Below are 16,557 nucleotides of genomic sequence, written 5' to 3'. Positions count from 1 at the left end.
CTTTGACATATCTCTGGGAGATGTTGCCTATATCAAGGCAAAGAGGGTAGCTGTATGTGAGTCAAAATGTATTCCACTTTATTTAGTGCAAAAATATAGTTGGCATTTCCACATTCCATTACTCTCAAATCACTGACTCTAACTACTGCAAGAGGTACCCCAGAAGTGAGCTGCCAAGCCTTCAGGGACCAGCCACTTCATTTCAGATGCGTCTGGGCTAGAAGCCCAAGATCTGTCCCACTGACAACACCATCTTTAAGGGGTTTGGGATTCAGAGTTCCCGGGTTACCCACACATGAAGGGAGGAGACAGGGGAACTTACAGGAGCCAAGAATTGTGTTCCATCCTAGGACCCTCACTTATCGGAATGAAGTTCAGATAATCAGGGGACTTGCCCAAGGTTGCCAGCCGTTGGCTGGCAGAGCAAGAGTCAAGTCCAGCCTGCCAGAGCCCAAAGCAGAGACTTCCAGGCAATCAACAATAAACAAATACACAGCTCCCAATAATGCCTTCCTTAGAGTCCAGGCAGGCACATTCTCATGAAACACCTGGGTGTACCATCTCTTTGTCATCTAATAAGGAGGATGCTATGGACCACAGAAAATCAGATGTCAGGTACCATATGTGAGGCCCTACCACCTGATATCACATTAATAACCATGGAAAACAGCACCAGTGGGGAAAGATTCTTAAGGCAATTTATACGCAGCATCTAACTTCTCCTAAGAAATGAACTACAGAACATCATGTTCTAGTCATCAGGAGTTGGAAAGCCAAATCTGTTTTCATAAATTGGATAATTTCAGTTTGATTACATCTAACTGGATTTGAGGTAACTAGAAATTACAAAAAATGCTACCCAGATACCATCCTGTTTGGGTACCAGCTATGGCTTAGCAGCTGTGCCTTGAAAATTGAAAAAAAAAAAAAAGTCCTTTTTTCCCCCAGAGTTGGTCAATCACAATTAATCACGTTGACGTCATCACTGCCTGCCCTCTGCTGTGGAAATCTCAATCCACTCTACCCATTTTATCTACATCTCCACGTGGGGACATTCCCAACAGAAGTTACTCACTTATCTCTTGGAAACTCCCATTTCGGATCCTCTGGCAGTTCGTACTCTGACACCCCTGCCAGCATGGGGGTGTCTGCCGTTGAGGAGAGGCGTGTTGTGATCCTCACCAGAGGCGTGTTGGAGTTCATGGAGGAGCTGGACTCGGCAGACACCTGGATACAAAATGCAAAGACACAGATGTAATCCTGGCTCCACCTGAGAAGCCCAGACACCTGCCGGAGCCCAGCCAGAACATGGGTTCCTAGAAAGGAGTGGTCAGAGCCAGGGACTTCGGACCAAAATGGAAACCACTGGATTCTGGTTCCTCTTTCCTCCCTCCTATGCAGGACTAGCTTTCATCCAGGTACTATGTTCCTAAAATCAGGTTTTCAAACAAAATTATACAGCTCCTGATCAAATGCAAGTTTTTTTTCCTTCTGTTCTCCTGTTTCCTCCAGACAGTCGCTGGAGCCCACCTCAGGTGCTTCGTGGCTGCCTCTTTACCTATAAACAGACAAGAACACTTTGACCTATGCAGCGCGCTCCTCAGTGGCATGCTTCTGAAATTTAATGGGAACATTTGGGAAATCAGCTCTTTAGTATTCCCTCTATCTTTTGGAAAATACAGCAAAATGACTGAAGGAAATAGCTCGAGGATCCGAATGTGACAGTCAGGTAGCCAGCTGATCTGTTTTCTCCAACTCCCTTTGTTCAAGGTAACAGGGGACCCCAGCTCTAGGGACCACTCCCCAATTAATCGGTGCTTCCGATCCAGAAGCGCAATTTGTGTTCCTTCTCCCCAGTCCTAGGAATGTGCCGGCGCCCACACCAGTAAGCAAAAATGGGCTGCCACTTGTTAGCTTTGGTTTCAGAAACCAGTGGTTCGCACACACGGGATGAAGCGTGAAGGGAAAGAAAAATGCATGCCCATCCAATCAGGAGAGGGCCCCTCTCCCACTGAAGCAGCAGGCGGGGCTTCAGAGAGTTTCTTTTCTCATCTACACTGACCCACCTGGGTTCTACATCTGGTAAGATGGTTATTTCTTAAAAAATACATTATCTTCCTTTGCTGGTTTCAGAGAATGAAAAATAAGAGGTGCCCATTTAAGGGTCATTCCTGAGGATTATTATACAAACCCGGTCAGATCATGGGTTGTTGGGACAACACTTTATTCTGAGCCATGAACCAGGCTGGAACAGAGGATCAGCACGACCCACCAGAGCAGCCCACCAGCCCACCTTTGGTTCTGTCCCCTGCCCAACTGCTCAGCTCATTAGTACTTCCCAGCTGCTCTTACAAACACCTTCTACATCCAGGTGGCAAAGAGAGAATGCATCCAGGTGAGCAAATCTAGTTGGGATGAACTGTCATGAAGGGGAACCTGGACTAGTTTCCCTGGAGAATCAGATGACTTGCATTTCCCGGGAACTTCTTAGGAAAACCTCAAATCTCTCCTTTGTACAAGCTCAGACTGCCCTTAACATGGGTAGGAAGCTTAGAAGATGCCCAAGATTGAATTGGAAAGAAAACAGTCTTAGGAAGTTGGTCTCTGTATTAAAAATCAAGCTGTAAGCAATTTTTAATGCAGAGTCTTTTTAAGTGTATAGGAACTTATTTCTGAGTTTTCTGGGCTGTCTTTTAGCAGGGGGAATTATTCTTAAATTTTACTGTACAGATATTATGAGTCAGGTTTATCATTGTGCGCATTGTATAAAAAAAAAAAAAAAGGAAGTGAAAGCCATTCATTTGAGAGTTGCAAGGGGCCTCATGGATGGATTAGGGCTACATACCCAAGCGTCCGCTGGCAACAACAAATGGCAGAAGCAAGCAGAACAAGAAATAAGGTAAATGTGTACACTCCTATGGAATTCACCCCTGCTGCCCGCGGATGACAAGGACCAGGCAGGACTCCGAGGTTAGATGCCAACAAACGCAGGGAGCTGACTGGCCAGTTCTCCACCTCCCTTTATTCAAGGTAATCGCAGACTCCACCAGTGTCCAACCTCACAGCAGAGGAGCCAGCCTCATCTTCAGGACACATCGGATTCCAGAAATTTTCAGGAGCATCATCAAGACTGCCACGGGAGATAGACTTGGCCGAAGAAGCTTCCCCAAATCCTAATGCCCACCTAACTCATTCTGCAGCAGGGCCATGTGCTGTGGATGCAAAAGGACACCGGAAGGCTGGTGTTTTCGAAGAAAAAAAAAAGGTCTTCTGGAAAGTTCTTCCAGGTGCACAGGCAAGAATTACCACTGTAGTGGGAACTTGTTCTTGAAGATCATAAGCAAGAAGGTCTAACCAAACTGGAAAACCCAACCTATAGTGAGGTAAGACAATCCAGGCCCCCAATAGCTGAGGTCAGGCAGATTACACAGTCAAGACCACCCTCTGTCCGGCCAGCAGCAGACATAATTACTTGATCCACAGAGTTACCAGAATTCCACTCTCAGGGTGCACAGTATACATGTTCAATGGAGATGAGGGGAAACGGACTGGAAAATCACTTTGGGGAACAGTTCTGGGTGAAGTGAACAACCAGAAAGCAGAGACACGGCCAAGCTTCTGTGCCTTGTTCCTACAAATCCTCTCCTCTCATCAGTGAAACTTACAGAGTGTGATGTGGGAAAGCAGCTTAAAAGACTTAGCAGTGGTTACCTTTGTGGAGGAGATTAGGGACCAGGGAAAGGGACAGAAAATATTTATTTCAGAACTTTCTAGATCATTTGAATTTTATTACCATGTCTATACATTCCTTTTATGTTTCAGAATTATTTTCTTAAACACTAAATACATTTTTAAAAAATAAAGATTAAAGGGGGGAAAGAACACGAGGGACATATACTTGAGTCTTACGGAAAGTAAAATACGCCGACTCCTGAAATGAGTTAAAAATGTCAAGACCATTGCTTTCATCCTTCCTTCTGCTGCCAGGTGGGGTTTGGTGGCATCTTGGCCTCATTCGATGCTGGTGTCCCAGCGATCCGTGCTGCCCTTCCCCTGCTAACTGCTTGTGATGTGAGACCCCCTTGGGCTGGCTGCACCCCACCCACCTGCAACCACAAGGGGCTGTGCAGTCTGCCTGCTGGGGTCCGCATCCCAGGGCCAACCCTGACCGATCGTGTGGCTTCGGGAAGTCGCTTAACCTTCCTAAGCCCAAGTTTTCTCTTCTGTAGAAAGGAAGAGGGAGCCGTTCCTGCCTCGCAGAGCTCAGGTGAGGATGCGCTGAGGTGATACTCTCCATGGGCCTGGCCTGTGGTCAGAGTTCAGCTAATAACTGCTTCCAGCGTGGTGAAAGTGTTTCAGTTGCTTTAGAATCATTGGTTACCCACATCCGAGGGGACATATGGGCAAAAGTTGGGAGTGTTTGCAGCCCAGCGTTATCCTGAGCATAAGACACCATCATACTGTGGACAACGGGGAAAGAAGAAAACCCACTGATGTTCAGGGCTGACTGCAGGATTCTCAGAGGGAAGGCTTTGTTCAGGATGCTTCTTAAAGGGTGCATTTGATTGGGAAGATGGGGCCCTCTGCTCACAGCCAGGACGAGCTGGAGAGTCAGAGCCAGAGAACAAACCGCTTTGTCCCAGAAATAAAGAGCCCAGGAGTCAGGGACGGTCAGGGGCCAGGAGGAAAATGGGAGAGTAAACCAGTCCTAACGATGAGTATGGCTTAGGGGCTGTTTAACAGAAAAACTTAATGTTCTTCTGAAGTTAACTACTCTGCAGCTAACCTCTGACCGAAAAGGAATCTTGAGCCACACACCCCTGGCAAAAGTTCACACATACACACCTTCCCCCAGCCAGAATGTCTCAACAATGTTTATGGGAGAGCTCTGAAAATGGAAAAACCTTTACAAACTTTGTTGTCATCATTATTATAAAAAACAAATGTTTTATTTACAGAAGGGATTGCTTATGGAAATTTTGTTCTGATGAAATAGACAAGTTCAGATTAAATCTGGAAAGTACTTTTGTAAAATCACAAAGGGAGAAAAGGTAAAAAAATACCAAAAGTATAAGAAAAGACAGAATTCTATCTCCATGTCTGCTGAGGTATATCTTAATTTTACCTCCATGCGCTTTTATTACACTTTTTAAATCCCCTCTGGGGCTGTAAAATATGACTGGCTTTCTCTTCACTGTTTTACTCTGAGAGCTAACATGTTTCAAGGCCTTGGCTCGATCCCTTACTGCCAATTCCGTCATGGAAAGTCATGTTTCAACACAATTTTCAAATAATTCCTGTTGCCCATCTCTGAAATCCTACTTCTTCAACACTATTAGATTATCCTTTTTCTTTTTTTCCTTTTGGACCATCGTAAGCCTCTCTATCAAATATTCATCCAATAATATCAAAATATCCTATTGCTTATAATATGTACATTATTTACAAACAATAAAACCTACTCACTAGTCAACTGTTTTTCCATTCCCAAATCCTGGCAGGCTTTTTTTTTTTTTTTTGGTCTTTATTTCAGTTTCCAATTCAGTTTCCTCACTTTCCGGAATCTCTTTACCACGTGCCATAAATCAAGCTTTTAACTAAATGTGCTTTTCGTCTCTTTCACAGTACATATGGGAGATTAAGCAAGGAAATCGTTTTTTCTTTCCTTTTTAAAGGGCCACCAAGAAATAGTGGTCCCTCTTTAGACGAGATTAGGCTAAACAGCTAGAGGAGGCCTCGCAGGCAGAAGCAAAGGCACGCCTGGAGAGGGGTGAGAATTCGTGTTTATTCCTAAGGACCTGCACATGCTCTTAGGCCACAGTCTACCAGAGAAAGCATTTGTCTCAGAAGCCTTGAATCCACATTCCCAGTCCAAACCAGAAAAGAAGGCTCTGGAGTTACTGTCCTTCTGCTATAAACCCTGCCCACACTCCCATGGACAAACAAAATGCTTCTAGAGGTTCAAGACGTTTCTGGGTTTGGGTTGTGGGGTGTTTTCTGCCCCATAACAAAATTCAGATAACTAGGCAACCAGGTTTACCAGACACCGCTGTTCTCCTTCAGCATGTCATTGCCTTCCCCAAACCTCCCCCCGCCAGGACTCCAGGTATAAACCTGTTAGAGCAAGGACAGACCAGTCCTGGGCAGCTCGCTTCATGTAGACCATGTCAGCCAAGATCCAGGTCAGATCTTAGTCAAGATGGTATGACTGTCAGAGGCTGGGAGAAGAGAGGAGCAAATGGGGCGAGGCACCACATCAAAGGGCAGATTCCAGTTAAGCCATCCATGACCACTCTAATTATCCAAATATTTTCTGGAACCAGCGAAGTTTCTTTACACCACTTGATTGACTAAAATAAAGAGAATGTTCGGAGATGGTGATGTTCAGCTGCTGGGTAGTAACTGAGCTTCTAGAAAGTGGAACTTCTCTTCCTGGAATTCAGGGTTTTTAATGATCATGAACACATGACCCCAAAGACCTGGCTCATGAGTCACATGAGCCCCCCTCATCTTTCTTCTGTTCATGAAGTCCTTGGAAATATGTCGTTTACCTCGAAGATACTATTATAAAAGATGCCCATGGCTTCCCTTAATTTTTCTCTGGGTTTCAGTCTACCTGTATCAAGTAGCAGGGATGGTGAAACTAAAGTCTGTGACAACCACTCTGTAGCAACATTCTGAGATATTGACGGTGGTGGGAAAGAGTGTGAGCATGCATGCACGTGGAGGTCTCCCCATCGAGGAGACCCAACATATAAGACCACTGAAATCTCCATCCTATCTATGGACGCTTCTAGCTCCCAGGACCCTGACATTCTCAATGAAAAACCATTCAGTAAACCCAGCAATACCACATGCCTCCTTAACAAGCATCCTCTGTTTCCTTTGCCTCGCCCTCTCCCCTAACTGATGTGTGGGAAACCCAGAAAGTTAAGGTCATGGATGTGCAAAGGCTGTTCAACAATAGCCTCTGGCTATCCAGCCACAGCCCTGGCGACTTGTATGAAGACTAGTAGGCTCACCAAAAGAAGCTTCTTTCTGGGTTGGCTGCTATGGTTCCATTTCACATAAAGACTCTGAGTCACAGTTCTATCTGGCTCTGAAAGAGTCACCTGAGGACTGGACTTTCCCAAAGACCAGTCAGTCAACTGGCCCCATTGTTGCTTGCCTGGCCCCAGGAATGGCAGTAGGGTGGCAGGAGTGACCCAGCAGGCCCCCCTTTCCCCTTGCTCTTGGCACCATGTGGTCAATTGGCTGCCTTTGACGCACACTCCAAATTCTTGGCTCACCATTCATGAGAAAAGACCTACTTGATACATGGCCTCAAAGAAACTATCAAGGACTTATTCAGACTGAGGTTTGGAGCTAGGTGGAGAAGAGCCAATTCCATGTCAAAACCACAGAGACCACCTGGCTCCCAAGCCTTTCTGATGCCTGGTCCAGAAAATGCCACCGGAAGCCCCAGGAGAGACAAGGCTGGGAATAACCCAGGGTTTCTCAAAGAGCTTTTTAGAATCAGCCTGGGACTTGTTTAAAATGCAGATACCTGACCCCACCCAAGGCCTACAGAACCAGAATCTCTGGGATTGGGACTAAGGAACCTGCAACTTTAACAAGCACCCAGTAAATTCTACCTAAATACACACTGAAATTGAGCTAGTGAGTGAGCCATTTTTACTGAGCAATTAAAAAAAAAAAAAAAAAGCCTTTATGGGAACCAAATTCCAAATACTTTTGTAACTTTGCACTCATTTGTCTTCTCATTCCAATTCTGAGAAGGTACTTCAGAAGAGGAAAGAGTCCAAGCATTTCCTCTCCCACCCACCCATGCAGGGCTTTGCTTAATGACAGAGAGGGAAGCTCTGTCTTGTCCCATCTCTCCAGAGGAAAACTAAACCAATCAAGAGCCACATTCAAGCAAAAAAGACCCACCAAAGATCAAGCATGAAGTTAAAAACAATCTGTTGCCAGTTTCATATAAAAATCATTCTTCTCCCTCAATCAATGGCCAACACACCTGTGAATTACTAACAACTACATAATATGTACATAAATCCTATTTTAAGAATTTGAGAAGTTAAGCCAAACTTCAGCTTCGATTTTTCAAAATACATCAAGAGCTGGATTAAATTAAGCAGTAATTCAGATTCACCTCAAGATGTAGGTTTCTGACCTTGATTTTGAAAAGCCAAAGAGTGGCATGAGCCCCATCCAAATAGTCATGCCTGTCTCCAAAAAAAGCATTAGATCTCAGAGGACAAAAATGGCCTATGCCACATAGAGACCCAGTGAATTTAAGTGTCATCAAACACATAAGGAGGGCATTTCCTCTCTATGTTATTTCCATTCCTGCTGATTAACTCTCTGACTCGCACACCCTTGTCCTTTCTCGCCCTCGGAACTGGACTCTGGTGGATCGCAATGATGCTTGGCAACTTAAGTCTGCAAGTTTCAAACACTAGTCGAACTGCCAACGAGCAGCACACGGGAACCACTTGCATGTTGAAGCTCAAAGAAGTGTATCATATCAAAGCAGAGAAAGAGAACCAAGAGCTGGCTGGGTCATTGGGGAAGGAGTAAATTTCTTTAAACTCTTTATCTACTTTCTGTTACCTGTCTCCGCAGGGGGATGCGTTTGGTCAGCTTATGCACAGCTGGCTGGCTACCGAAATCCGGCTTCTTGGTCGTTGTCTTCATTCGGCACAGGATGACCGTCACCACCATACAGGCAATTAAGAAGACCCCTATGCAGTAAATGGCTATCTCCAGGTAATCTGGGGAAGACGTAATCTCCTTTTCTCTTACAGGAGCTAGATTGCGGATCACAGGGAGAGGAATAGATAAGCAGGTCATAGAGTGAGGACACCAGACTGACCGTATCACACTGCAACTAAAGGGATCAAAAGATGACCATTCCTGAGACAAGGTGGGCCCCCAGTAACTCAGTGCAATGCAGGGTGGTCTGGACCATTGGCCTGCCAAGGGCCTCTTCCAGATCCAGGCGAATAACCAAGCGGTCCTCACTTCATCAGCAGGGCCCGGGCAGTCACTGCATCTAACCTCAGTGGGCACCTGCAATCCACTGAAGGTTACCATCAAGTAACCTTGGGCAGGCAAGGAAGCCACTTCCTGCTAGGCATCTGGGCACAGTAGAATAACCAATTGCTCCCAAGGCAAAACGATTATCTTTTGTGATTGTCTCTGATGCACACCAAATAAAAAATTCTTAAATATGAATGATGCCCGCTTTTGATTCTGAAAAAATAGGGACAATGCTTCAATCTTATTGGGACAGGTTCTTCCCATGGAAGATGTGGCATGATGGTGTACCCCAGATGAAAACAGTTCCTTATGAAATGAAATAAATATTCATCTAGGAGGTTATCCAAAAAAGTCTTGAATTCCTTAATAGCATCAGCATATTACTCAACTAAACAAATGCATTCAATTAAAAAACTGAATTGCCTAGAATACACTCATTATGTCCATAATGTAAAAATATTTTAATAAACCTTAAATCAATGACCGTTTACATTTTCATGTAGCTGACTCTACTGACATGCCACTATAACTTTTCATGAAAAATTATAAACGGTATTGCATATGTGTATATACATATTTAATACATTTAGCATGTTCCTACATAAACATCCAAGAACGTCTTCTCCCTCTTCAATCCTCAACGGTCAGTCTATAAGCAGTGTATTTCTCAGTAACAGTTTTCTCAGATTGCATTCTTAGTTAACATGCTAGGACTGTCAGGCAAATTGGTTAAGAAGGGCCAATTAGGCTCTCAGCAAATGCACAACTGCAAGTAAAAGCAAATTCCACCTAAGAGGCATCTAGTTGCTTAAAAGCAAATATTCACAGTGCAGATTCACAACAAAAGGAAAAACGGATGCAATGGTATTACTTTAAGTTTATACATTTTAATTAGAAAAAATATTTGCAAGATAGTCAAAACTCTCAGCAGCACAGCTCAAAACAATCAATTTTTACTAGATATAAAATAAGCATGCAGGTAGGCATAGTAGTCTAAAAATAAGGAATTAATAACTGGAGTGGAACATCATGAGCTAGCAATCCATAGTCTATGCAGTTTCACAGAGGAAGTAACGAAGAGGCAGAGGCATCAGAGCAGACAGTGATTACCAAGAAAGTTTTCTGAGGACAGATATCGATTAAAGATTAGATGGTAGCAACGGTCACGCAATAGAGCGTCAGTGATGTTGATTTCTCTGTAGGAAAGAAATAACATCAAGCCCAACATGCCAGGAGCATGCTTTGCAGTAAAAGCAAGCTGACAGTTCATTCTATTGCAGCATGCAATGAGCCACTTATTCCCAAGGCGGGTGACACACTGCTTCTGTATATCCCGTGTTGCAAGGTGCTTCTCACCAGGCACCTCAAAACATTCGTCGTCTATTTACATCTTATTAAAATAGAAAGTGGAATGAAGGTAATAAAAACAGGTGAGGGATTTGAGCAAAATGGAAGAAATGAGCACAAAACTACTTTGAATCTGACAAAGTAATTCCAACTTCTTCCTTCAAAGAAAGGGGTAAGTGCTAATTCGTGCACTGACTCGATGACTCACTAGAAATACTACAAGATCCCTTTCAGCTTTGAGGGTGAGATTTTACTCCATCAGCTCAGCAATGGGAGTTGTGGGATCTCATTGTAATTGAATCTCCAGAGCAACTTTCTTACTCTTGGGGGATAATTTTAAACAATTTCTTATCATTATGCAGGGACAAAAGGGCCATTTCTAAGAACAGAAGCTGTGCTTATTTCATAGCAATCAACCAAGAAAAGGGAAAAAACCATGGAAAGAGTAGTATATACCTGGCAGAACTGTCAACCATGCAGAGTGAAAGGATATCCCAATAGAATTACCCGCCAAGCACGTATATTCCCCAGCATCCTCAAAAGTTACATTCCGAATATAGAGAACCTCAATCTCTTTGTCCGTGGTGTTAACACCGGCGGCCTAGAAAACAAGGGAAGCAAGAGAACAGGCTAGACGACACAGGAATGGTTGTGGAGGGGGTCACGGAACCATGAGGCGTCGCACCGGGGGCTTCGGCAGGTGCTGGGCCACCAGGAGATTCCGACTGCAGCCCGTCCACAAAGCCCACAACAGAGAGACATTGACCAACATTGACCAGCGACCTCCACAGACCCGCCACCACACCGGCGCCACCGCCTAGACATGCACACAATCAAATGCATGGAAAAATCAGCCCACAGCCATCGGTTTTCTTTGCCCTTTCTTTATTTCAAATTAAGGGGTGGTTCTCTGAAAGTGTAGCGCCCAGAAGGCCAGGCTGGCTTCAAGTCCTGTTGGCTGCAGATTCCCACCTTGAGAAAAGGGAGGTTCCTTAAATTGTTTTGTTAACAAAATACTGAAGATAAGCACAAGGTTTGCAGGACCTAACCAGGAGGGCAAGGGCCTCTCTTGCCAGGCCTTGGTTATTTCTACTCCTGCATATTTGTCTTGAACTAGACAGCATCAAAAGAAAATGGAAGGAAGTGTGATCTTGGCAATAATGAAACTGGGCTTTTTTGTTTATGTTTTTGGTATTTTAACATAAGCATTTGAATGCGGGTCAGGACAAACTAAGAAAGTCAAACTTCTGCTTTTAGTAACATCCAGCAGTCCATTCACATTAAGATGAAGTGCCCTCAAATGTGGGATAGCAAAGTCAATGAGGGTATCTCATATGTATCAGTTATGCCACCAAGGAAATGATGCTTTGTTGGACAGATTATATCATGCTGATATTTCCAAAAATGTGGGGGTAGAAGCGGATCTTAACTCTGCTAATACACAAATGCAATGAATCCAGTCGGCAAGGAGGTGTTTATGTGCAGTCATGATGGGAAATGTGCAGCCCAAACAAGATGAACCAGAAGGAACGACTTACAAACTGGGTGGGAGGTGGAGGAAAATCCTTAGGAGAAATTAGAGCAAGTACTTTGAATATTGTGGGCATTTTTCCATGGCTGCTGGCATCATACCAGCTGCATCACCAAAGAAAGATTATTATAAATATATCAAGGCCACCAGAGTTATCCTATAAGCTGCCTGCAGTCTCCCAAAGCACCAAGTCTTTTCAGCTTCTATATCCAGCTTTCTTTTTAAAAAAAAAAACAAAAAAACAAAAAAGCAAAAATGTTGTTACCTTGCTGTTTGGGCAGGACAGTGAGCCAGGCAGACTGGTTGGCCTGCCCTATATAATTGGAGACCTTACATATATACTCCCCAGCATCCGCCTCAGTCACATTGAACAGAGCCAGCACTTCTGCATTGGAACTATTTATCCCCGAGTGCTAGAACAGACACAGGAGAACAATATAATGGCCAACCAGGAAGGATTTCCTACCGCCTATGGCCCCACCACCAACATACCACAAGAAAACAACCTCCACTATGTCTAAACAGTAGCATTAAAAGGCTGTGGGTTTAGGAAGAACAAAATAGGTAACTGGTGGCAGATGGACATGACTGCCAGAGAAGGCTGGAAGGGTGTGTCAGTATCTAGCAGAATGGGCTAGCAGTTCCCATGTTGGTCCAGCTTTTTCCAGCTCTTTTGTTCCTTGGTTTTGCTAGCTGAAGAGAACACCTCATTGGTTAGAGTTCTTAATTGAGCTTCTTAGGGTGCTACTAGAAAGGTGCTCTAAGAATATTCTCTGTGTGCAACAAAATGTGGGAGACGGGCAGGCAGTGGGTTAAAAAAAAACTACTTGTACAGACTTAGCAGCTGCTTGAGCTCACCATCTTGAAGAACAAGACAGATCTAAAAAACAAAGAGACTGATGCTGATTAAAACCGGGCTTCCAAGGAACCAAACAAGAAATACAGGGAGGAAGAAAATGTTCCTGTTCTACATTTCACTAGCACAGAAACCATTGCTAAAGGTGACTGCCTAAAGCAAGTGTGACTCCATTTCAAAGAGTAAGAGGTTTTGGTCAAAAGGAAAATCTAAGTAATTTCTAAAAGGTGGCTACTAAAATCTGACGCTTATATCATAATAAGGAAAAACAACATCAGAGCAACAATAAACATTGGTCCAACGCCTAGAGTTAGCAAAGCTCTTTCATGTACCCCTTCCTATTTATTCCACTCAACTGCCCTGTAAGGGAGATATTCTCATTTTCGTCGTTTCCATAGATGTGCAGCTCAGCCTATACATGGCTCGCCTAAGATCGCAGGGCTGATAAAGAGCTGAACTGTTCTGACTCTAGTTAATACTCCTTCCCTCACCTCCCGGTTCCCTTCTGAAATTTTATCACATCCACAACGATCTGCTAATGCCTCACCATACTCTCTACTGGCCAGGGCTATGGAAGAATTCCATCTCATATTCTAAAGAAAATCAAAGAACCTGGGGCCAAACCCATCCAGGAGACCCTGGTTGCAGGTACCTGCAGATTCAGAAAGTCCTCACCTTTAGAACCTTCAGGTAAGGCAGCCCGTCCGGCCCGTATTTACTGCCATTCTTTTCTACGTGCTTGATCCACTGGATGTGGGGCTGGGCATCACTGTAAACTTTGCAGACAAACTCCACGTCGCCACCAACCACCGCGGAGGCATTTGCTGGCAGTCCGGCTTGGAGGATGGGCCGGTGAGGTGATCGCTCTGGAGGAGAGAGGGAAGAAAGGGGGAGCGGGGCCGGGGAGGGGAGAGACGAATAAATAAGCCCTGTTGTCCAGGAGGCTATTAGTGAACTCAAGCCAAAAAGGCCTCAGTCTGCTGGCTGACTCCTCTGAAGTAACACTGCAACCCAACAGCTTCAAAGGAGACCACCGGAGCACGACACATGTAAAAAGACTGATTTAGAAAGCTGAGAAAAGAACTTATTATATACCCTAAGTTATTACTGGCTGGCTCTGGCCATCTAATGAACAAGGGTAAAAAAAGATTTCATTTCATCAGTCTAAAAGAAAAATGATGGTGGGCAGAATGGGTCCTTAATTGATTCCATTTAGGATGATACTGAAAACTTACCTTGACCATAATCTTAATGCCTGGGAAACTGGCATAGCTAACTTTAAGGTCACCCTGAATAACAAAAATGGCTCCTGCAATTGCCATGCGTATCCACACATTTTTAAGAGGCTCTGAAAAGACTTTCATCCCTTGTTTAATAAGTAAACAGACTCAGAGCTGATGGCCAAAGTTATGCACAGATCAAACGAACAGCTGGAGTCATCTCTTTACTGTGGAATTTACTCCACTCATTCACTCTCTATTCATCCATTCACTTTTTTTTATATTTATTAAGTGCCACTGTATGCCAGGTACTAGATACATGGAGAGACATTCCTCAGCTTATTCAGATTGAGAGAGACACAGGGAGACACCAGTTCCCAAACCTTGGTGATGCCGTAGTCAGTCTTCAAGGAGGCCCTAGAGGCGGCTTCTAGAGATTTCTCCCCAGCTCTCACCTCTCCCTATAGGGAGAAAAAGGGCATTCCCTATTATGCCTGAAAAGTTTCCTCTTCAATCAAGAGGTGCTCTCTGCAGAAAACCCTGTAGAAGCAACTGAGTCAAGGTGTGCTAGCCACTACCCACAAGGTCCAACAAAGAATTAAGGAATAGAGCAGCCTGCTGTGTAATGCTGCACGCAAAGGCACCACAATTACAAACTTGCTGGATTCTTCCTACACGGCGACTCTGTCCAGAGCCACACAAAACCTGACCACGGCAGTCCATTCCCAGGCAGGCCTCCTCCACGCCCCCTCACATGCCCGCACCAGCCATTCTCTACCCCATCCCGCCTCTCCGGGTACCACTACTTCTGACCTCGAGCCGAAACAATGCCTGAGGGAAATGAGGCTCTAAATCGAGCCAACCCAACAACATACCACGTCTTTCTCCATGCCACACCTGAGTGCCCGCCTACGCTGGGCTGGAAGTGGCAAATTAGAATGATAGCTATCTACGCCTTTCTATATTTGAGCCTCTGAGATTAAAATGTCATTTAGTGGAATTTGTTGGACAAGAGCCAGACCATGTGCAAATTGATTTTACTGTATAAGCCTGTTGCTGGCCTTTAAAAACTTTAAAAAGAAAGAAAAGGTGCTAGTGGTTACCCTGAGCACATTTTGTTCCGGAATCTCCCACCACTGCACAAGCACCTGCATTTTCACCTTATAAAGACAAAGATCTTGGAACCCCAACGAGGTCATTCATCTGTCCCAATATCACCCACGTGGGCTGAGCAAGGAACTCAGAAGCTCTGATTCCCTTTCAAAGCCTCCCATGGAATCCTGACTCTTCGGCAGATACACCACAGGCCTGCAGTGACAGCGACCAAGTCCAGTGCCATCCAGGTGGGAAAGGCAGGGAGATTTAAGCCCATCCACATTTGCCCTCCTTCCCCCTCACCAGGCTTCCTACCCAGAAAGTGAACACAGTGGAGCTTGCAGAGAGAAGCCATCCTCTGGGTAGGTTACTGCCAACACGCTCACAAAATATGTTCCTTTGTGCCAATGAAATACGGAAACGTCTTACTCCTTCCCGTAGACAAGTGAACTTTAGCTATCAATTCATTCCCTGGCTCAGTTTCCCAGTTTGGCGTGTGGGGGTGCCTGCGTGTGCGGGTCTGATTAGTATTTACAGTGGACCTAAACATTTATTCTTAGAAACAAAGCTGTTATAAAATCTTAAATGTCATAAGCCAGATCAACTGAATTTCAAACCAAGTCCTCTTTCTTAAACATACTTGTTTCTCATAAATTGTTTCACAAGCAAACACTGTGCATGTAAGACCAAATAATGATGCCCTGCGAACAATGAGTGCTTTCACACAGCCCAACATCTCTAGCCTGCGCCAGCCTTCGACCGGCAATTTAGTCACTGGGGCAACCCTGGCAGGCCCACTACAGAGCTGTAGTCTTGTTTTACTTGCGGTCAAAGTACTGCAGAGCTCGAGTTATTAAGTTATTCTGTTGCTATCCGGACTATTTAAAAAAAAAAAAATCTTCACCAGGGTTTAATGCAATTGCATTTGCAAATTACGGCATACCAAATGTTACCCGCTTGCCGTTTTGAATTCATCTTTTCAAAACTTCTCACCTTATACAAAATAACCTCTTCACCAGCAGCACCCCCTCCCCTCGTCCCTTTCTCACTTCTGGTTAAAAAATAATAATAATAAGAAAAAACCCTGCAAGCAGAGCTCCCTATAATAGAAACCTTACACCATCTTCCAAAACTTATTACAGCTGCCTTCAGTATAAAATGAAACCTTAGAGAAGGTTATTTAAAATGTTTTTTAAAAGTCAGTAGGCCTCATGTTTCGTTTCTCCACATCAGGCTTTGATTTCCTTCCCAACCCTATTCTCTGCCCTTAAACAAGTTGGAGAACGAGGCCTGAAACCTCCTGGAGAGGTCCCAGGACACCAGCATCTGGGGGGCAGCACGTCCCCCTGCTCACACCCAGCAGGGATCCGCCTTCCCGTGGTGACGGCCAGTACCTTAAGAACAGTGACCAGTACATGGATGGCATGCTTCGACTCCTAACTTCTGAAAAATCCAGACCAAAAAGC

The 16,557-nt window shown here is 44.6% G+C and overlaps 1 protein-coding gene across 15 annotated transcripts in view; it reads right to left on the bottom strand.

Annotated features, from left to right (window-relative positions):
* FGFR2 (fibroblast growth factor receptor 2) overlaps positions 1-16,557 on the bottom strand; it is a 99,804-nt gene that overhangs the window by 22,601 nt on the left and 60,646 nt on the right. For 6 of the 15 annotated variants that reach the window (XM_004468070.5, XM_004468068.5, XM_004468075.5 and 3 more), the window contains 4 exons: positions 13,452-13,642; positions 10,846-10,990; positions 8,614-8,810; positions 1,076-1,227 (listed from right to left, as the gene is read on the bottom strand). In XM_004468070.5, coding sequence (XP_004468127.1) covers positions 1,076-1,227; positions 8,614-8,810; positions 10,846-10,990; positions 13,452-13,642 — 685 coding nt within the window. Of the gene's footprint in view, positions 1-1,075; positions 1,228-8,607; positions 8,811-10,845; positions 10,991-12,185; positions 12,334-13,451; positions 13,643-16,557 lie in introns of all 15 variants that reach the window. The other 9 variants (XM_004468069.5, XM_004468065.5, XM_004468071.5 and 6 more) reach the window with 3 other exon arrangements.

The sequence above is a fragment of the Dasypus novemcinctus genome, chromosome 6 (assembly GCF_030445035.2).
Source record: "Dasypus novemcinctus isolate mDasNov1 chromosome 6, mDasNov1.1.hap2, whole genome shotgun sequence".
Taxonomy (NCBI): domain Eukaryota; kingdom Metazoa; phylum Chordata; class Mammalia; order Cingulata; family Dasypodidae; genus Dasypus; species Dasypus novemcinctus.
The sequence above is the reverse complement of the archived record's forward strand: the minus strand, read 5'-3'. Positions and strand labels throughout refer to the sequence as shown.